At 42.2% G+C, this 21,974-nt stretch overlaps 1 protein-coding gene across 2 annotated transcripts in view; it reads left to right on the top strand.

Annotated features, from left to right (window-relative positions):
- The window catches only part of LOC140393827 (copine-8-like), an 873,667-nt gene that overhangs the window by 659,887 nt on the left and 191,806 nt on the right, over positions 1-21,974 (top strand). For both annotated transcript variants that reach the window (XM_072480322.1, XM_072480321.1), the window contains 2 exons: positions 3,854-3,907; positions 5,771-5,832. In XM_072480322.1, coding sequence (XP_072336423.1) covers positions 3,854-3,907; positions 5,771-5,832 — 116 coding nt within the window. The remainder of the gene's footprint in view (positions 1-3,853; positions 3,908-5,770; positions 5,833-21,974) is intronic.

Below are 21,974 nucleotides of genomic sequence, written 5' to 3'. Positions count from 1 at the left end.
ACCCCAGATGTGCTGTTAGGTGAAATGGACATTCTGAATTCTCCCTCGGTGTACCTGAACAGGTGCTGGAGTGTGGTGATTAGGGAATTTTCACAGTAAATTCATTGCAGTGTTAATGTAAGCCTACTTGTGACACTAATAAAGATTATTGTTATTAACGAGGTTTCCCACTGGGACTCTTCTCCACCCCCCCCCCCACCTTACTGAGTAGACATTCCAGCATGATTTCCAACAACTGTATAAAAACGAGAACCTGGTGACCTCTCCTCTGAAAGGGATTACTGAGATGAGCACTTAAGTTGCTATTACCCTCCACGGTATCAACTGGATAGTGGCCACCAGAAAGGACACAAAATACCCAGATATGTGCAACTCGGTACCGGGGGGGGGGGGGGGTGCTGTTGAGTGTTGGCATTTCGGAGGGGCGGGGTGGGTGGGCGTGCTTGCTCACTGGCTTTAGAGACCCTTCATTGTTGTGGGCCTCTAGGTCTGGAGGTATCTTGCGGCCTTTGCAAATCGGGGCTGGCCTCCATATGCATCCCAGCTTTAAATGCTGCCTGAATTGTCTCCATATCCTTAACGTGGACTCAACCACCGGGTTTGAGGAGTACCTAGCCAGAGAAAATGGAAGCGAGGCCGTCATCAGAGCACCCAAGCTAGATCCCCGATTCCCGACATGACCTCACCTCTATCTGTCCCCATACAGAACCTGGGTCGCTGCACCCCCCCCCCCCCCCCCCCAGCACCTTGTCAGCTTTGGCCGCTCAATAATAATAAAGCAAATTCAGCAATCCTCCCCCCCCCCCGCCCCCGACTCTCTATCCCTTTGAAGAACTCCCCTATAGCCCAAAGAAATTGACAGGTTTTCTTGCCGAAAATTTCTGGCTCAAGTTAAGAATGGCAAGTACCCAAGAGCTTTAGCAACATCGGAGGGTGTGGGGGAATTGACTGGGTTTTTGGTGGGGTAGGGTTAGGCAACCGTTCTCTCAAGTGACAGGTAGATAATAGATTTTCCCACAACATGGGACAAGCAATGCTGGAGTTACACCCACAAAGATGCAGACAGACCCATGAAAATTAGGTTCCTGTTACTGACCTTCAAAGTGGGATGAATTCAGTGTGGGAGGGTCCTGGCAGGTGTAATCCATTGGGATCACTTCTCATCCATTAGCAGGAACATATTTGTTTTCAGCAAAATCCTTAACAAAAATATTTTTATTAGAGATTTTCCATTTTACAACAAGGGATAAGCAATCTCAGGTAACTCCATTACTGTATTTGTATTAAAGGATTAAAGACTACTGGCAGATTGTCCACCTGTGGTCACTTTAGCCAACCTTGAGCTTGATCCCTGTTCATACACCGACGTTCATTCGAAAGCTCTGTATACATTGATCAAAAGTAACAACCCTGTTTTCCTTTCTCGAACCAAAGGGCACTATAGCCAATTGTAGCTCCTTACCACACCTCTGTTAGAAAACCCATAAATGACTGCAGCGCAACAATGCATCAATATCTCTGAAATTTACGGTCTCTCGGGTTCAGAATTATAAGGCCTGATTTGCATGTTGGCTTGAGAAAACATGACTTGTGCACTTTTGCATCTTCTGGACCGACCCATGTGTGACTTCACTCAGGATGCTTGTGTTTTCACATGGGTTGAGTTCACCATGCATTTTGTGAGCTTGATGGAGTGTGGATGCACAAGTGGGCCAGTTAGAAACCAACCTTAGTTCTCCAACATAGCAGCCAAGCTCCCAACATCGTTTAAAGGCCCCCTAAACCAAGCCTCTTACCCCACTCAACCTGCCCCCTCAGATTACCCAGTCCACCTCCACCCCCACCTACTTCTCTGCTGCCTCAACTTAAGGCTGCCTCCATACCCCCCATGTATCTTCGATAGTAACTCATCCAGTATCCACTATGGGTAGTCCTCAGGAGCCATGTAGCAGCAATGGGAACTATTTTAAAATCTTTAGGAAAATTATCAAACAATGTAATAAAATCATTAATTCATACCCAATCTGGAATATTGACTCTGGAAATAAAGGAAACCTACGCCAGTGTAAAAAGCAATATCATCCTTTCAGTACCTAATAGGTTTGTAAACAAACAATAAAGCACATCAGAGACATATTCTGTTACAGCTTCTTCAAATTGCCAATAGATCACCCACTGAGCTGAAGCTATGAGATGCTTTAGAAGCCCAGTCAAGCATTCATAATGACGACAGCTGTCACAACAAAACATTTCAGCTACATTGCCTAAAACTGACAGATCAGAGTGCCTGGCTTCCCAACCTGCAAAATGGCGACGCAAAAATGGTGCGGAGTTAGGAAGGCAGAAGAAAATTGTTTTCCAGCAAAAAAAATCAGTTCAGCGTTTAACAATCCGATTCGTATCTCCATTGCGAGATAAAAGCTTGACCCAAAGACTTTCCAAGTGTGAGCTTGTCTTAGTTGATTGTCCTTTGATGCTGAAGATCTTAAGTTCAAATGTCTGAGCATAGAATCTATACTGACACTTGAATTGCATTGTTCACAGTTTTTTCACCTTAATGAAACCACAGTCCCATTCACCTCATTTGTTGAGCATTTGGATGATCGAATGAGAAACATTGAGTTATTTTGCTGGCCTGACCAACATGCCTATCATGAGAAACATATCAACTGAGTATTCATTGTGAGATCTTCCTGTGAATCTATTGGCTGCCACATCTGCTTACATTAAATTAGACTAAGCTTCTACAATAATTCATTGCTTGCGAAGCAGTTCTCTTTGAGATGATGATAAGCTGCTGGATATGTGTGATTTCTTATAACCATCGGTAAATCAGCAAAAAATATTGAAGAAAATAATTTATTCAGGTTTTGCAGTGTGTCTTAATATCTCACTTTCAGAATCTGTGATTTGAGAGGAAGGGGATTGGACTGGTGCAGCGAGTTATTGAATTGCTTTTTAAAATTTGGAATGGAATGGAAGTGCTCTAGTCATTGACTATTAAGAATCTGAAGTGAAATAATTTTTGCTGGGGAGTCCAAGCCATGTTTTTTTATTGCCAACAGTTTTGTTTTTAAATTAGAACCAAATTGCCTAAATTTGGAAATAAAAATTTAAGTATCGAAAGGACAGCTGGTGTGGGCAACAAAAATATTTTACACTCATAATGGAGATGTTACTTTTTGAAAATATATGCTTTCATAAGATGTGTACATCACTGACAAGGCTGCGCATCCCAATTGCCCTTGAACTGAGTGGCCTGCAGGGTCAATTCAGAGGGCAGTTATGAGTCTCAACCACATTGCTGTGGATCTGGAGTCACATGTAGGCCAGACCAGGTAAGGACGGAAGATTTCCTTCCCTAAAGGACACGAGTGAACCAGATGTTTTATTTACAACAATGGATGATGGTTTCATGGTCACCATGACAGAGACTACCTTTCATTTCTAGGCTTATTATTTTAAAATTAAATTCTATCAGCTTCAGTGGGATAACCTGTGCTCCCAGTGCATTAGCCTGGGCTTCTGGGTTACTGGTCCAGTAACATTACTACTCTGCCACCATCTCCTTCATGCTTGCTTACGGTTGAGTCATATTGTTTTACTCTGTAAACATCTGTGCTTTTCATCTAGGAATGCTTGCCGCTTGACTCTGCCCAAAGTATAAGCTTATTCCATTTCCATCATGTCGATGGACAATAATTCCTACCTGTGGCCTTCCTTGCAAATTATTGTTACTCACTTGGGAAAATATGACATAGACCTGTATGAAGTATCCTTAATTGTACTATCTGTTGTGACTGCTCATCTTGATATTTATGTAAATAATAATTTTTCTTATTTATCTATATAGGTAATAAATCCAAAAAAGAAAATAAAGAAGAAGAAATATGTTAATTCAGGAACTGTGAGTAATATTCTTGTACCTTTGCTTACTAAGGTTGAATTTCTTGGGGGTTATCTGTGGGATTTCCCCCACCCCCCACACACCCCTGTAAATTTACTAAACAATGGTTCAATGCAATGAATGACACAAACTTGAAAAAATTATGTTAAAGAACCGTGACATTTTAAAATCATCATGGAGATATTTCACATATTTGATATTCTACAAAGATGAAATCAATTTTCCAGGGTGGGAAAGGTTGTTCAACAATAGTTGTGACTCAAAATCCCTCATTAAGTGGGCATAATCTTTTTTCAAGGGGCTCCTCGCTGTGGTACTACTAAATATTACAATACGTATTACAATAAATCTTTAGCTTAGTTGGTTGGACAGCTGATTTGCAATGCAAAGCGAGACTGACAGTACCGGCTGACGTTATTAATGAGGGCTCCCCCTTCTCAACCTTGCCCCTCACCTGAGGTGTGGTGACCCCCAAGTTAAATTGCCACCAGACAGTTCTCCCCCTTCAAAGGGGAAAGCAGCCTATGGTCAAATGGGACTATGGCGACTTTACTTAGTTACTTTACAATATGTAGTGGAATGTTAATATTAATAATTCCTAAAGCTTGCCGTCTCTGGACACTTCAACAGCACACGGTGAAAGGAGAGGGAATCGCTGACAGCAACTTCTGGACTTTCACATTTAACTACGCATATGTAGATGCCAGTTTCATAGCGTAATGGCGGCAAATGCTGACAGTTTCTGCCATCATTCCAACCTCAAAGTTCAGGTCATGCCCAGGATATCTCATATTGATCCTTAGCACTACATGTTTTCCATATGCTATGCCAAATGTAACGAATAAAACCAACAAAAGATAAGAAAATACATTAAACAGTGAATTCTGTTTTGTTTAAAACTAAAAGACCGTTTGACACTCAAAAGTGTCCCCACCAATTTAAGATACTCGGAGCTTTCTAAAACAAAATAACTGCTGTGAATAATTTAAGATTCTCTACTTTCCAATTAGTCTGAGTAATCTCGGGAAACTTCTAAAATTCCCATTAAATGATGATTATATATCAGGTAGCAAAGTTTACAAGTATGTTCTGATTCTAATTTACTGAGGACAGAGCAGAAAAGCGTTAAGGGGGAATTTGTTGGAGTTTTGATGGTGTAGGTAGTGAGAAACCTTTTTCCACAGGCATTAGGATTGTTAACCAGGGGACACAGATACTTGACGAAATATCAAGGAGGGGATGGAGATGTTTTTTTAAACCCATCAAGTTTTGGTGATCTGGAATGCACTGACCAAAAGGATAGCGAAAATAGGTTCAGCAGTAACTTTCAAAATGGAATTGAACATAGACATGAACAGGGAGGGGGGAAAGTTGCTGGACTTTGGAGAAAGAGCAGGGGAGTGAAACAAATGACTCAGGTCTTTACAAGAACTGACACAGTCATGATGGCTCAAATGGCTGTCTTTGATGGTGCAGGATTTGGCAACTTTTAGGCATGAGCCAAAGGTGATTGCCATTGAGGTATGGGTTCCCACTTTTATTTTATGTGGATGATTTAAGTGCAAGGATACACCAGTCATGAAAAAAACTCTGAAAATACAATGAAATGTATGTGTTAACTCTGGGTTATACATTGGTGTACAGCCAAACTAAAAATCTCCTTCAGGCCTATGCAGAGACTCAATATAAGTTACTGCATGTAGAATAAATAATTGTGAAATGATACATTCGGGAGAGAAAATGCTATGTATTATTATCACCTCAGGATATCATTTTGCTGCTGGGTCATTTTGCTTAAGTTTCTCCAGCATAACACATTTGCTTGAAGAATCTTCAGTTCACCATATTTCTTTTCCCCTTTAGGTTACATTGTTGTCTTTCACAGTTGAATCCGAGCATACATTCCTGGATTATATTAAAGGAGGGTGAGTGGCATTTGAAATTAGATGCTGGACACAATTGAAATGTAATAATATTCCTGGTTATGCCCTGCTTTTCTTGCAATATTGATTGATGTTCTCTGAGGAAGAAGAACCAGAAGAACATGACGTGAGGCATGGGCTGCAATGCTCAAGGTTTTTTCAGCAACATTCACTATCTTGGATATATATAAAGATGGGCACAATATTTTGATCCTTGATAAATAACCTTCATCCGCTAACAAACCATGTACAACTGAGCATAAAATTGGATTCCATGACAATTATCTATAGCATTCATCAAATCAAAGCTCCTCTCAGAACTGGAAGTTAAATCAATTTCTATAAAATTCAAAGTTTGATTCATCTAATATAAAATAATTGCCTTTATTTTACTGTGGCTCACAGTCCAGGCTGGTAGCTAGGGTCTGCTGCATATCACAAATTAGATAATATATTTTACATAAATAAATTAAGACACATGAATAGAAAGAAATATATTTCAACTTTTGATTTAGATTCAGATTGCTATATTTTAGGTATTGTAAATGCCATCTTGGCTCAGTTTGTAGCTCATTTACCTCAAGGATCAACGATTCAAATCCCACTACAGGTCTTGAATGCACAGTCGAGGCTAATATTTCAATGAAGTACAGATGTGCTTATTGATGGAGATACTTTTTAACATCTTATAAGGTCTGTCTGTGTAGTCATGTGATCATAGCGCAGGTTGCTTTGATAATTAATACTACAAAATAAATAGATTAACTGGCCATTCATCTCAGTTGATATTTGTGGGACCACTTTGTGCATTATTGATTGTTACATTTGCCTGCATTATTGTAATCTTGCACTGTGAAGCACTCTGCAACTGCTTGGGAATGCGATTTATAAAACAGTTCTTTTTTATCTATGTATTTCTGTGTATAAGATTGAATGGTTATGAAAAGAACATTCAGTAAAGGAAATAATAATTTTATTAATAAATATACAAATATATTTCAGTTGCCATTTCAATTTGTAATTATATATTCCCTGTAATATTTTAAAATTATAAATGAGGAACATTTAAACACATGAATTTAGATCAATGCTATGTGAATTACTTTAATAAGATGCACCTGACTTGGTGCCCATATACGGCAGAAGGGTATTACTAAAAAGACATGAGCAACTGAAGTGGATTATATCTCTAATCCCAAATATATAACCAAGGTCGGGAGCAGTCCCTCAACAATCACCTCACCTGTGTTCAAGACAGTCATTTCACAGAATTATTTTAAGTCTGAGAAAGTGAACCACATCTCCCGCAAGGAAAGTTATTATTAAGGGATATTACCTTTTCCCAGCTAATTTATTGGCCAAGTTATAACTATCTGGATATTACAAAGGTCCGAGGGTCTCCCTTCAAAAAATGTATTTTCCCACTTTCAGAAAATACAAGAGAGGTAGATTTGTATGCTGCTTGCAGAAGGCTGCATGAGATGCCATACCTTACTGTCATGTGAGAGTACTTTTTAAGACATGGATGTTTAAGCAATGTACCTTTAAGAAAACAGTGATGTCAGAGAGTGGGTGGGGCTGAGGTCAGGTCAGCCATTTTGCAGTTTAGTTTTGCAGGTTTTTAGTTTCAGTTTTGAAAAGAGCTGGGTGTGTGTCTGTGTTTTGCAGTGAACTGGATATCTGCCATGAAAGACTATCTCTGGATCATTTGGGTGATTTAAACTTATAATAGTGAAGCCTTTAACCTGATGTGATTTTGTTTAAAGGTGTTAAGTCTCTTGGAAGTTCGAAGGAACATTTTAAGGAATGATTTACTGTTGCAATATTTTCTGAGTTATCTTTGAAGTAAGGGGTATTAAGAGATCCAATATTTATTTAAGATGTTAAGTTGAGTTCATGGCATAAACAGTGTTTTGTGTTTAAAAACCCACATGTCCATAATTGTAATCCCACACCTCGGGAAAAAGCTGTGTGCTAGGAAAAGCAACAGATCCATTAAAGGGAGAGGTTGGTTGAACTCCATGATACATTTTGGGGTTCAGAAAACGCCTCGCCCATAACATTACCAAATATTTACAAGTTTATTGCAGAACGCAATACACTTTAAAGTGGATAAGCACATCGCAAATTTAATGACTGTTAAAGATAAAAAGCAGTCTTAGTTCTAATGCAGAATTAAGTAAAACTTTAAAAATACAATGCCACAGCTAATATCAATTTAAGAATACCCATCAATATTCAAAGTAATGTTTTACCTGAATCTTGAGTAAATCAGTTGTTTGGGTAATTGGATAGAAAAGCTGCCTGCTTTACCATACCAACTCTCCAGTAACTGGAGAAACATTAAACGGGTCTTCCAGTACCCTTCTACAATATTTCTTGACATTCACTGGCATTACCATCACTGAATCTCCCACAATCAACATCCTGAGGGTGATCATTGATCAGCAACTGAACTGGACTAGCCACATTAATACTCTGGGCAGGTCAAAGGCTAGGAATTCTATGGCAAGTAACTCATCTCCTGACTCTCCAAAGCCTCACCACCATCTACAAGGCACAAGTCAGGAGTGTAATGGAATACTCTCCATTTGCCTGGATGAGTGCAGCTCCAACAACACTCAAGAAACTCTACACCATCCAGGACAACGCAGCCTGCTTCATTGCTCCTCCTTCCACATACATTCAAACCCTCCACCACCAACGAATAATGGCAGCCTTGTGTACCATCTACAAGATGCACTGCAGTAACTCACCAAGGTTCCTTAGACAGCATCTTCCAAACCCACGACCACTACCAGCTAGGGCAAGAGCAACAGATACCTGGGAACCACACCACCTGGAGGTTCCCCTCCAAGTCACTCATCGCCCTCCTTGGAAATATATCGCCGTTCCTTCACTGTCGCTGGGACAAAATCCTGGAACTCCCTCCCTCACAGCACAGTGGGTGTACCTACACGTGAAGGACTGCAAGTAGGCAACTCACCACCGCCTTCTGAAGGGCAACTAGAGATGGACAATAAATGCTGGCCTAACCAGCGACGCCCACATTCTATAAATTAATTTTTAAAAATTCTGGTGTGGTGAAAGGAAACTAGAACAGTTCTAAACTAGATTACATCATTCTACAGCAGCAATGGATGTTACCTCTTTGATTAACCCTTCCTGTTAGATGTGTCTTTATTATTTTCTATTATTTAATTATTAAAATGGTTTGATTATTCACACTTTAATGCTCTAAAATATATCCTTAATATCTTTCCTGTTTACCTCCAAATGTTTCTGTTCCGATAGAAGCGATTTTAAACTTTTTATGGAAGAATAGATTTTTAAAGTCTATTTTTCTAATTCGTTAGGGTACGATTTAAGAATGTATTATATCCTAAATACACATGTATTCTATCTATTTATTCATATATTTCCTTCACACAACCAAAATTCACGGTTGTGAAGCCAAGATTGAAATATTTTGTTTTTTTTTTGGAACAAGGATCTGATAAAGGTTTTCAAGATTAAAAGGGGTTTTGCGAGGATAAAAGGTGATATATTGGACTGGATTCTCCGATTCTGGGGCTATGCCCCCATGGCGGTGTGGGAACGGTGGCGTTTTATGCCAGATAAATTAGTGCAAAACAACCACCGATTCCTCGTTTTACTGGAGGCTAGCAGCAAGGCTGCGTAGAGCACCCAACTCGAGCTGCCAATATGCCCCGGTGAATTGCCGGGTCCGTGGCCATGCATGCGCACGGTGGCGGCCTGCAGCGGCCGCGCCAAGCTACATGGCGGCGGCCGCTCGCAGAACCGGCCCGCGAAATTGTCCCCACCTTCAGCCGTCTCTCACGCCCTGGACCAATCCCCCCCCCATAGTGCCCCCAGCCGCAAATAATGTCCCCCCTCTGCCTGCAGATCGGCCCTCTCCTGACTGTGGCAGTGCTGGACTGAGTCCACAGCCACAACACTGAGTTCCCGACGGGAGAGACCATGAGAGACCCACACCGCGGGGAACTCGGCCGGTCTGGCGCAGAGCAACGGGAGCGGGCCTCAGGCAATGTCCTGAGACCGTCAATACGAGGCGTACTCCTAGAGTACGCCGCTTTGGAGGGGGCGGAGCATCGCAAAAGTGGCGCCGTCCATGATTTGGTCAGGAACTCGGATTCTCCAGCTGGTCGTCGAATGTGATTTCGCCATCGATGCCCAGAGAATTCAACCCATTGTTTCTGCCAAGTTCATGACTCTGTAACAGAGAGAGTATTCAGAATTTCAGATTATTATTAGAAGTTCAAAGACAGAAACTAGAATGACTGAAGAAATTCTCACCGAGGTATTCAGAATATGGAATGTATTACTACCAGAGACAATTGGAACCTGAATCTCAACCATTTTTTAAAATGAAATTATACAAGTATTTGAAAAGGAAGAATTTTTTTAAAAAATCAACTAAACAGCTTTATTTTATTGGCATACGTTCTGAGAAAATATGATTGCAAGTGTACATACAATGTACCAAACCTTGACTACAAGTGCATCGGATGGTGAATCGAACTGTATGGCCCATAATTTGCTGTCAGAGTAATAGTGAGACTAATGATGTTCAGCATTACTTATATGCAAATACTACTGCAACTTCAAGTGAGGCCATAAGAACAGATATTGCTGAAAAAACTCAGCATCTGTAGAGAGAGAAACAGAGTTAACATTTTGAGTCCATTTGACTCTTCTTGGTTTCTTCAGATTTCCAATGTCTACAGCATTTTGCTTTCATCCAGGTGAGGTTAGATGCTTTGCTAACTGTGAAAATCCAAAGGTTGCTGTCCCAGGTGCCATCAACCACACAAAAACAACTTCTAAATCTTCAATGACACTTCGTTGCAGTATTTGCTTTGTAGCGAAGAGCTAAATTAGCTGCAGAAAGTAAGTCTTGTCCAATTCAGTCCTAAGTACTCTTTTAATCACGTGATAAATGTTTATTCCTGACAGTCAAGCACTCTGGCACTGAAAATTAGCCATTCCTTGTGCTGTTAATTTTGTCACTCCTTCAGTCTACTTGGTAAAGGAGATACAGAGTTGTTTGCACCGCTCAGATTCCAGTTTTCCTTCCTGCGTTGTCACCAGCTGGCACTAAGAACAATCTATTGAACAGGAAAATTCTAAAGTACTTGCAGGCAAGAGCAAGGATAACTAATGGTAGGCACTCATTAGATTCCCAGCAACTGCAAATTCTGGCCCTCTGAGATTATATGTAAATTGGGCAGGCTGAATTACATGGAGTAGGGTCTTTAATCAGGAATTACTAAAGTTGACCCATTTTAAAAACATTTTTAGGTTGCATTAATACAAATGTTCAATCAAGGTCCATTCTACACTTCTGTGTAATTTCATGACCACAGGGCATTACTCCGCAATGATGAGACTTCCAGCAGAGTATAAATTAAACAGCAAAGAGAGTATCTCACGATCAGCACCACTTGACAAAAATTCCAGTCACTGAAAGAGGTTAGCGATATGAATCTAGCTTTCTACTTCTGTACATTCCTGATGTTTCTTAAGATAGCCAGATTTTATGATAAAAGAAATAGTAAGGCTATCAGAGCTCAGTTATTAAAGTGATGGAAGCTGTTGTCAAGTGGCACTTATTCACCAATAACTTGCTCACGAATGCTCAGTTTAGGTTCCGACAGAGCAAATCTGTTCCAGACATCACTACAGCATTGATCCAAATATAGATGAAAGAGTGGAATTCAAATTGAGGTGTCATCAATGCAGCATTTGACAGAATGTGACAGCAAAGGAGCCCCTATAAAATTGAAGTTGATTGGAGTCAGGGGGACAATTATTCTTTGCCAGTTGGAGTCACACCTAGTGCAAGGGATAATGGTTGAAGTTATTGGAGGCCAATCATCTCAGCTCCAGGATATCACTGCCTGAGTTCTTCAGAGCAGTGCTCGAGACCAAACCATTTACCAGCTGCTTCATCAATGACCTTCCCTCAATCATAAGTTCAGAACTGCGGATGTTCGCTGATGATTTCTCAATGTTCAACCCCATTCGTAACTCCTCAGGTACTGAAGCAGGCCTGCACACTGTAAGACCTGCACAACACTCAGGTTTGGGTTGACAAGTAATATTCGCACCACACAAGTATCAAACAAATACCGCCTGCAACAAGACAATATTTAACCGCATCTCCTTGACATCAAGTGGGATTACCATCGCTATCTCCTCACCAACAGCTAGCTTCCTGGGGTCATTGTTGACCACAGATATAACTGGACTAGCCACAGTAGTACATGAACAGTCAGAAGCAGGAAAGTCTATGATGAAGGACATTCCTTCTTATCTTTCCCGTTCCCCCACCCACCTGTCAGAAGCTTTGCCATAACCAGTGTCTCACCCAGTGACTCTCCATTGAAACACATGAAATTGTTTGAAGCTGTGGTACTTAGCATCTAGATGCCCAGTAAATGCGCCACAAAAAATGAAGTCATCTTCCTTCTAACGTAAGTGCAATTTTAGAAGCATGTTAAATCTTAATTACTCACTGCCACTGCAAATTCCTTTTGTAATTTTGTAATTCCATTTCTTTGGATTTTAATTATTGTTAGAGATTTTTTTTAATACTTATTTTTCTTTTACGTTTCCTGTCCCTTTATCTTTCTTTCTTAATCCCATCTTTCTTTCCTAATCCCATCTTTCTTTCCTACAGTTTTTTTTTCTTTACATAATTTGGCATTGAATAAAATATTCTAATTAATGCTTCCCAGTTTAGATTCTGCCATGCTCATTAAATGTTTACATTTTATTGCTTAAAGAGGTAAACTCTACACATCTGGTTCAAAAATCTGACGTGCTTCACAGGAACATCAGCCTCGTTTTCCCTCACCCACTTCCCTTTCCACATCCAGTTTCAGTTGAAAAAAACAACAAACATCTATTTACTAACGATATCAAAGGAGACAATCCTTCAATTACCTCTTAAAACTGTCAATCAAACCCACAATGCCCAGCTGAAATAAATGGTTCTGTACCCTTTGAAACCCAGACAAGCATTCATTATGATCTAGCTGTCAAAACATGTCCTTACAAGTAGAAACATTGGAGCCTATTGATACTCAAAAACAAATGGCATTGCTTTTTCCCCTAAGCAACACCAAATTTTATATCAATTTCCTATCAGGAGCAGCTAGCTGAACATTTCAGGCCAATTTTTTCTTCATTTTTGCACTGTTGTTCTTAGAATCCATTTGGCTCATTTAAATATGTTGGTGCCCAATTCTCCTGAGGCCCGGGAACTGACATCAGTGCTTGGGAGACCTCGCCATGGCACCGTTTCGCACTAGCCCACACAAATGTGGACCAGGTGTAGTGGCACCTGGAGGGTCTCCCAGATCAACAGAGGCCCCTGGGTGTTCGGGCTCTGGGCAGGGATGGTATCCTGGCACTCCTGCTGGTGCCGAGGCTATTGAGGAGCTTGGCACTGCCACCCTGCCACCATGAAAGGGCACTTCAAGAGTGCCAGGCTGGCAGTGCCCAGGTGCCAGGTTGTCCATGCCAGGGATCGGGCTCTGGGGCTGCCCTGCCTTTAAGAGGTTGGGTGACGGGCGTCTCTTGGACCCCTTGGAGGTACATTGGGGCACTGGGGTGTCCAGAAACCATGGTGGGGTTTCCAAGGGTCATCGATAGATCAGGGCGGCATTTAAAAATGACACCCCAATGTCTTCCTGCACTGATGAGCTCAGCTCGTCAGTGCAGGAAGTGAGGCAAGCATGGCCTCGGTGGGACACTGGATCTTGCGAGGCGATCCAAGTGTCGCAAATCTCTCAAGAGGCCTTTCAATAGATTTAACGGCCTCGTCGAGTCACCGAGTCGGGCGCGACGAGGCCTTTCGATTGCGCCCATTTAGTCTGTTTCTCTCCACAGATGCTGCCAGACTTGCTGAGTTTATCAAACATTTTCTGTTTTATATCTTTGGAAGCATTAGATGTATTTAATTAACTCTGCAGCTGTAAGGAAAGCTTGTGCGCTGCCCGAGGTCCTGGACAATTCTGGCACACTCCCGTCATGTGACCACTTGACCACGTGATGCCCAATGTGACCACGTCATCATGTAGCCATGTGATGACCCAGCCTACAGTCTGAGCAAAAACACTGAGATTCACATTGGCCCATTTTTAAGCCTGTAGTAGGTGCAGCTTGTTGGGAGTAATATCAATATCTGAGCCTCACCAGAAATTAGGCCTTGGGCGTAAACAATATGTCGCCAGTTAACTGAGAATGCCACTTGGCCTTCCAGAGGCGTTCTGTCTGTTCCACAACGGCGACCTCTCTGGCACCAAAACTTAGGCATGGCCTTGGGGAGCAGGCTGAACCATACAATGGGAGAAGGTGATTGAAAGGAGAGCAAGCTGATTCACATGTGGCCAACCTTTTCGATGCACATGCCACCAGCCATGTAGAAAATCAAGTCATCTGTCTTTATAAAATATGCACATGACTGTCTAAAGGAAATGGTGAGAGGTGGTGGAGAATGGGGGTGATGGGGGATACATTTCTTCATATAGTACTACTCAAAACAGCACCATGTGGACTTATATTAATTCCTTGTGACAAGGCAGAGTTGTAGGTCACCACTTTTTCTTACTTTCCACCTGTCTTTGTCTTCCACTTCATATTCAATGTCAGCTTTTTCTTCTTTTTCACTCCCCCCCCCCCCCCCCCAACCTTTTTAACACTTTGCGGCCCACGCTATGCAATCCTGGTGGTAGTTATTTTGGGATTGTAATGGCAGCCTTATTATTTTGGTACAATGAAAGCACCTTCCCTCCCATATGGCTGTGCTATGCCTGGTCTGGGAGCACTCTGATAATACACTCTGAAACAACAATGAAGTATTCCATTCTGCAGAACTGATACCGTGTTTGCCATACTGCAAACGCTGTGAAAGATTACTGATAAAAAGTGCTCACCTATGGCAGGCGAATATTTGTTTTTGACGGCTCCTGCCGGCTGAGACAATAATGCCTAATGCGGGAATTTGCAATGATTGCTCCCAAACTTTCAGTGTATCAGCGATGACTACTATAATCATCCAAATTACAGCACAAAATGTGGCCAATCACTTGTTGTGCCTGTGTGAGTGCTACCATTTAAACTGCAGCAAGCTGTTATTCCACTGACCTTTCACTATATCCTTTAATAACAGGCCCTGCTCCCTTTCTAAGCCTGTGCAAGTCGGGCGCTCGGAAGGTAAAGTTGAAGTGCCCTTCCTGCTTTATTCTCCTTTTTCAAATTTATTCCCTTGAGTGCATCACTCTTGAAGGTCTCTTGGAGTTTGCACTAGGTGTGCCAAGCCCCTCAATAGCAAATGCTTCTGTGCAAAAATAAAAAGTCATTACGACAATTTCAACAAGTTATGTATCGATCCTAAGCAAGATATCACAAACCATTGTACTTTATAATGCAAGTATGCTGAAGCACTCAACTTGATCAAGGCATTAAGTCTGACTGGTGGTCAGGAAGAAGGTCAAAGATCAGAGTGCCAAACTCATGAAAAATGGGTCTCCGTTGCCATTAGTTCATTGAAGGCTTTCTAATTACATTTGGCAGTGATATCATCCTAAAGATCAGGAGTTGATTGTTTTTTAAATTCATTTGTGGGACGTGAGTGTCGCTAGCTGGGACAGCATTTGCTGCCCATCCCTAGCTGCCGTTGAGAAGGTGGTGGTGAGCTGCCTTCTTGAACCGCTGCAGTCCCTGATATGTAGGCACACCCACAGTGCAATTAGGGAGGGAGTTCCAGGAGTGTGCGTCAGCCACAGTGGAGGGACAGCTATATATTTCCAGGTCAGGATGGTGAGTGATGGAACAGGAATGAGGAAAAAGTGGTTCATGATGGTGTCAGGCAGATCATCCAATCATATTTGGGTGCACACACGTGTCATTAAAATGAGAATACCAAACCTGAATCAGATAGCTGGTCAATTTCTGGGCATTGTATTGAGATTTCAGATGTTCTGCTGTTGATAAAAAAATATAGAGCAACGGGGAGAGCGTGGAAAGTGTATGAGCTAAATTGCCCTTGCAGAGAGTCAGCACAGGCTTTACCTGCCAAATCACCACCTTCTGTGCTGAAACCATTCTGTGACTGCATGGTTCTCAATGTATTGTGACTGTATTAAAGCTGTCAAAGATTCATTAGAAGAAATGATGGGAAATGTTGACCCAGCTCAGATTCTGCTCAGAAACCATAAACTAAAGCTGCAGGCGGTGTCCCCGCACTGACAAAATATGACTGCGTTTTTCATTTGAAAAAGAATTCACCTTTTAAATAAATAGCTTATGAAGGCTGCATCATAGCAACACTAGAAACAAGACCTTGCTCCCCAATTCAATTGGATCATGGCAGATTCCATTAACGTGCCATTGCTCCACATCCGAACAGAAGTTTTCAGTCTTGAAATCTCCATTGCATTTTGGCAATCAGATTTCCTGATTTCTACTATTCTTTGTGTGAAAAGTGCTTTGTGATGTCCCTCCTGAGTATGTATGCTCTAATTGGAATATTATGCACCCACTGTTTTACATACACTCATTGAAAACCATTTCCCAACCTCCAGCAGCTGAAGCAGTTTCTTCATGTCTACTCTTTCAAATCCTTTCAACACTTCATCATTAAACCCCTGCCACCTGGTTCTGAAGCAGCTCATAAAGCTTTCCTGGAAATAATTTAGCACTGTCTAATACTTTGTGAGCATTCTGATCAACGTTGTGTTGCATGTCAAGGGTGTAAAAATACCTATTCCTAATGCAGATTGAAAGTTTAAGGGATACTGATATTGTAACCAGAGCAAATGTTGTACTCCAGTAGCAGCCAAATCTAACTTAATAACTGCAATGCAAAACATTTGTTCATCAGCCGAACTGCTTTATTTTTTCTGGATATCTGATTCCTCCAACGTATTCCAAGGGACATGTAAAGACGTTCAGACTTAATTTTTCTGTCGCAACATCAATGTCTTTCTGGATTGCAGTCCATTGCTGTCTGACTCCCACTGGTTTCTCTGAGTGTCCCCGCAGTGCTTTTGCGGGAAACAAAAATGGTTTGGCTATCCCTGTTGCATTGACTGAGGACAGCTGTTCAGCCGCAGTGAAAACAAATCTAAAGTAGAGATCTTAACCGACTGAAGGGAAACAGGGATGGGGGAAGTAGGGGAAGACCTCCAATCCCAGATTTGATGTTGGAGGAGGCCTGGTCGATTTTACTGGTTTGGCCTAACATTTCACTGGCCAGTTGCTCAGCTGAAACAGGTGTAAAGAGGCAGCAGCCAAAGGACACCTTGAGAAGATCGGTTGTCCCAGAGGCCACCCACAGACACCGAGGTAAGCCGTGGGGATGGGGAAGACTTTGGAATCATTTTTGCCGTCGGAAATGGGGGAACCGAGGGAGGCAGCGGCACAAACTTCCCTTGAGGGCCACAAAGTTATCAGTTGTACTGGCCAGAACAACCATGGGGCATCTTCTGGCTATTATAAGTGCTGTAGGGTTCAACCTAAGTAATCAGACATTGATTTGCATGTATCTATGGTGTGTTCCCCAATAATGCTTCAATCGCTCAATTATGAATTCTCTTTTTACTTTCTTCTTTGAAAATCTACACTGAGGGGTAGCAAATTGAGGTATTCCAAGTTATGAAAGGTTTTGACTGACTGCATACAGAGAGAATGGTTCTTCTTGTGGGAAAGAGCATCACTAGAGGCCACCAGTGTAAGATAATCACCAAGAAATCCAGTAGGGAATTCGGAAGAACCTTTTTTTCAGTATATTTTATTCCAAACAATACAAAAAATCCACAATCATATAAAATCCAGACAGCCATATTACAATTAGTCATTTTTATTTATTTGCAACCTAACTAGCTTTACCCCAAAGCAAATACCCAGTACTGCCCCCTCACCCTCCCCCCTTCCCCCACCATGCCGACGCCCTAGGTGGCACTGCCCACCTCCATCCAAGTAGGATTTGTCGCCGGGGAGGCAAATTGAGAGGCGAAGACCACAACATCAGCCCCCTTCCCCCCCTAGCAGCTCCGGCAGCTCCGAAATGCCTAAAATTGCCACCAAAGGGCATGGCTCCAGTCTCACCCTCACGATCACCTACGTAGACTCTAATACCGATCCCAGAACTTGACCAGTTTCAGGCAGGATCAAAACATATGCACCTGATTCACTGGCTCCCTTGAGCACCTCTTGCACCTATTCTCCACATCAGGAAAGAATCCACTCATACCCGCTCTAGTCATATGAGCCTTGTGAATAACTTTAAGTTGAATCAAGCACATCCTGGCACAAGAGGATGTCAAGTTCACCTGGTACAGTATTTCACTCGAGGTCCCTCCCCCCATTGCCATTCCCGGCTCCTCTCCCACTTCCCCTTTACTGCTGTTAACAGTGTCTTCCCATCCTCTGCAACCACCCATATATATCCGAGAGCTTCCCCCAGCTCATCACATGATAACAATCTATCCATCAACTGAAGGCAGGTGAGGGAACAAAGGAAACTCTTTGCGAACAATTTCCCGGACCTGCATGTACCCAAACTCGCTCCCCCTCGGAAGTTGGTATTTTTCCTTCGACTCCTCCAGCCCTGCGAACGTATCCTCCACAAACAGATCCCTGATCCTCTTGACCCCCTCTCTCCTCCAGATCCTAAAAGCTGTGTCTATTCCTGATGGTGCAAATCTATGGCTTCCTCAGATTGGTGACAATATCGACATGCCCCCCCCAATCCGAAATGCCACCTAAGCTGTTTCCAAATTGTAAGGGATGCTACCACTACTGGACCCGCTTCATACCTGGCAGGAGAAAACGGGAGGGGTCAGTGACCAATGCCTTTAAACATGCCCCAACATATGAAACCTCCTCCATCTGCCGCCACCCCAATCCCTGCTTCCCCCACCACTGTCGCACCTTCTTTATATTCACCGCCCAGTAAAAAACACAATATGTTTGGCAGCGTCAGCCCCACACCCAAAATGCCGTCCCCTCTGCAGTAAGGCTCTCCGGATCCTGGGTGTCTTACCTGCTCACACAAAGGCCAAAATTAACTTATCCACCGTAACAAAAGAAGGAAGGAAGCTTGGGAGAAACTGGTAAACGAATAGAAAGCTCGGGAGAATGTTCATTTTTATCGCCTGCACTCTAGCCCAGTGATGGAAATAATTCTAAGTGTGGGCCAATCCGATGAGAAACTCCCCAGAGCCCAAAAAAGTGACTAAGTGTGGTTGGGTAGCGGTGGGGAACTCACCGATAGGGCCGGTGGGAAACTCCAGCAAAACCCACCACAAATGACACTTAAAAACTTTTCTGTTAGATCGCATCATCTTTCTCTATCTGTGCATAGCAACGTTTAATTTGCATTAATGCTCGCTCTTGATGCAACTGCAACTGGTTTTTCACAGTAACTCTATTGAAGCCTACTTGTGACAATAAGCGATTATTATTGTCCTTGTTGCGTGAGGGTTCCTCCAAGTCCTGTCTCTGTGGCTTCACATTTCGGGGTGACCTCATTGCTAACAACATAGTACCTCAGAATAGATATTGTCGTCCCCAATTTGGTGAGAGTGAAAGTTGCCTCTTATTCGGTGCTTCAATACCACGGAATATCCTTTGCAATGAGCTAGTATAGAGGTTCACATTCTGATGACAAATTGGGCAAGAACTTAGCGAGAGATTTCACAAATCAAACATATCATTGCACCGCCTCAACATCTGTTTCTTGTTGCATCTCTGCCACAGCTCTCACCTTATCAGGATCTGGTGCAACTTCTTCTGCTGTCAGTACATAACTTATGTACTTAACTTCAGTCATCTTCAGTTCCAGTTTCTTCTTATTCAGCTTCAGGTTCATCTGGCGAGCTCTGGCAGTCTCACAAGATTACTGATCTTGGTCTGCGATGGCTTCTTCCACCATATCTCCACATCTATTGACTAAGGGATCATTTACAATCAGTCTCACTCCTGGAAGATGATTGGCTATCTCATTCTGTCCGCATTGATACTCTTCTGGAGCAGTCGAAAATATCAAAACTAGGATGTAGTCAGAAATCTAATGCTTTCACTCAACCTCACTTGCCTGCATCCATCCTTTGTACGTAGGGTGGTAAAGCTTTGTGGCAAGTTGTGGCAAAGATTCTTCAATGGTTAACTTGGATCGTGAGGTAACTGTTCAAATCTTTATTGAATCTATTAACATTCTCAGCTTTCCAGGGCTTTTCATGCTACCTTGCTGCCAATCCAGTCCGTAGGAGTTGTAAGCTTCTTGAAATACTCGCATCTTTTCAAATTCTTCTATCTTGTTTTTCAGGCTGGACTTGAGGTGAGCTGGAATTCTCCTTGGCAGATGCTGAGTTGGTCTCACGTTCTCACCTACTTCAAAATTATATTCACCAGGAGGATATCTAAGAGCCACAAAAATATTTTTTTTTTAATGGATTTGTTCAACAGATAGTGGTTTTGCGGCTTTTGGAACACTGCAATCTTTTCCTGGTACATGGAGGGCTACCAATCTGATATTTGACTTGTTTCAGCTGAAATGAGTGGATTTTGCATAGCATCTGCTATTTGGAACTGAAAAGGTTCTTTCTTCCCATTGCATTGTATTGGGCTCTGATCTTGGTTTGCCCTCTAGTGGTGAGCACTGTTCAATCACGTAGCCTCAACATTACCTTTAATGGCTTCATTTTTGTGTCACCATCTTGAGCATGAGGTTGCATGTAGCACCAGTGTCAATCTGAAACTTCATTTTAACTTGGTTCTCTCCTGCAATCATCATTTCAACAGTCACAAACCATTTTTGTCCTCAAGACCTACCCTAGGGACAACAGTAATTAGTAATGGAGTTGAGAGGTTTAGCTTATGAGGAGAGACTGAGTAGACTGGGACTATACTCATTGGAATGGAGAAGAATGAGGGGGGATCTTACAGGAACATATAAAATTATGAAGGGAGTAGATTAGATAGCAACAGGGAGGTTGTTTCCACTGGCGGGTGAAACTAGAACTGGGAGGCATAGCCTCAAAATAAGGAGGAGCAGATTTAGGACTGAGTTGAGGAGGAACGTCTTCACCCAAAGGGTCATGAATCTGTGGAATTCCCTGCCCAATGAAGCAGTTGAGGCTACCTCGTTAAATGTTTTTAAGGCAAAGGTAGATGGATTTTCGAACAGTAAAGGAATAAAAGGTAACGATGAGCTTCTGCACATGTCAATAGCATTCTTGAGAGTAGGTTTATCTTCTCCAAGCAGACATTTTCTCATGGCAGGATCTCTTATCCTGAAGGAAATCCTATGTCTGGTCAGATTATGCTTCAGTTGCCCATAGAATGGATCATCTGAATCTATAGAATTCCTACAGTGCAAAAGGAGGCCATTCGGCGCATCGAGTCTGCACCGACCTTCTGAAAGAGGACCCTACCTTATCCCCGTAACCCCACCTAATCTCAAGTTCATAAGATTCACCTAAGAGTATCAATACAATCACGTACTGATCAATATTCTCCCTGTTCTGAGCTCAAGTGTTGATATGTAACATTCATAAACAGCTTAATGTAGGCATTCAATGCCTCCAATATTTCAGCAGATTTATTTTTCTGCTCCTCAGTGAAGTCTATAATAAAAATAATCTTTTTAGTGTCACAAGTAGGCTAACCTAAGAAACTGTGAAAATCCCCTGGTCGCCACACTCCGGCACCTGTTCGGGTACACTGAGGGAGAATTCAGATGTCCAATTCACCTAACAAGCACATCTTTCGGGACTTGTGGAAGGAAACTGGAGCACTGGAGGAAATCCATGCAGACACTGTGGGAACGTGCAGACTCCGCACAGACAGTGACCCAAGCCGAGTACCTGGCACTGTGAAGCAACAGGGCTAACCACTGTGTTACCATGTCTAGTGTGCAATACAGTTTGTCGCACTCTTTCCCCAACGCTTATAACAGAGTTAGTACTCTTATTTGTTCAGGTTGACTGTTTAATTCTGTGGCAATTTATAGCTCTGTAATCAAGACCGGAAGAAATTCTAATTTAGTTTCAAATCTGTCTTCATCTCCATTAGGAGCCAGTACTAGAATATTCAAAACCATATTGAGTCAC

This window comes from Scyliorhinus torazame, chromosome 17 (assembly GCF_047496885.1).
Source record: "Scyliorhinus torazame isolate Kashiwa2021f chromosome 17, sScyTor2.1, whole genome shotgun sequence".
Classification (NCBI taxonomy): Eukaryota; Metazoa; Chordata; class Chondrichthyes; order Carcharhiniformes; family Scyliorhinidae; genus Scyliorhinus; species Scyliorhinus torazame.
This window is presented reverse-complemented; position numbering and strand designations above follow the sequence as displayed.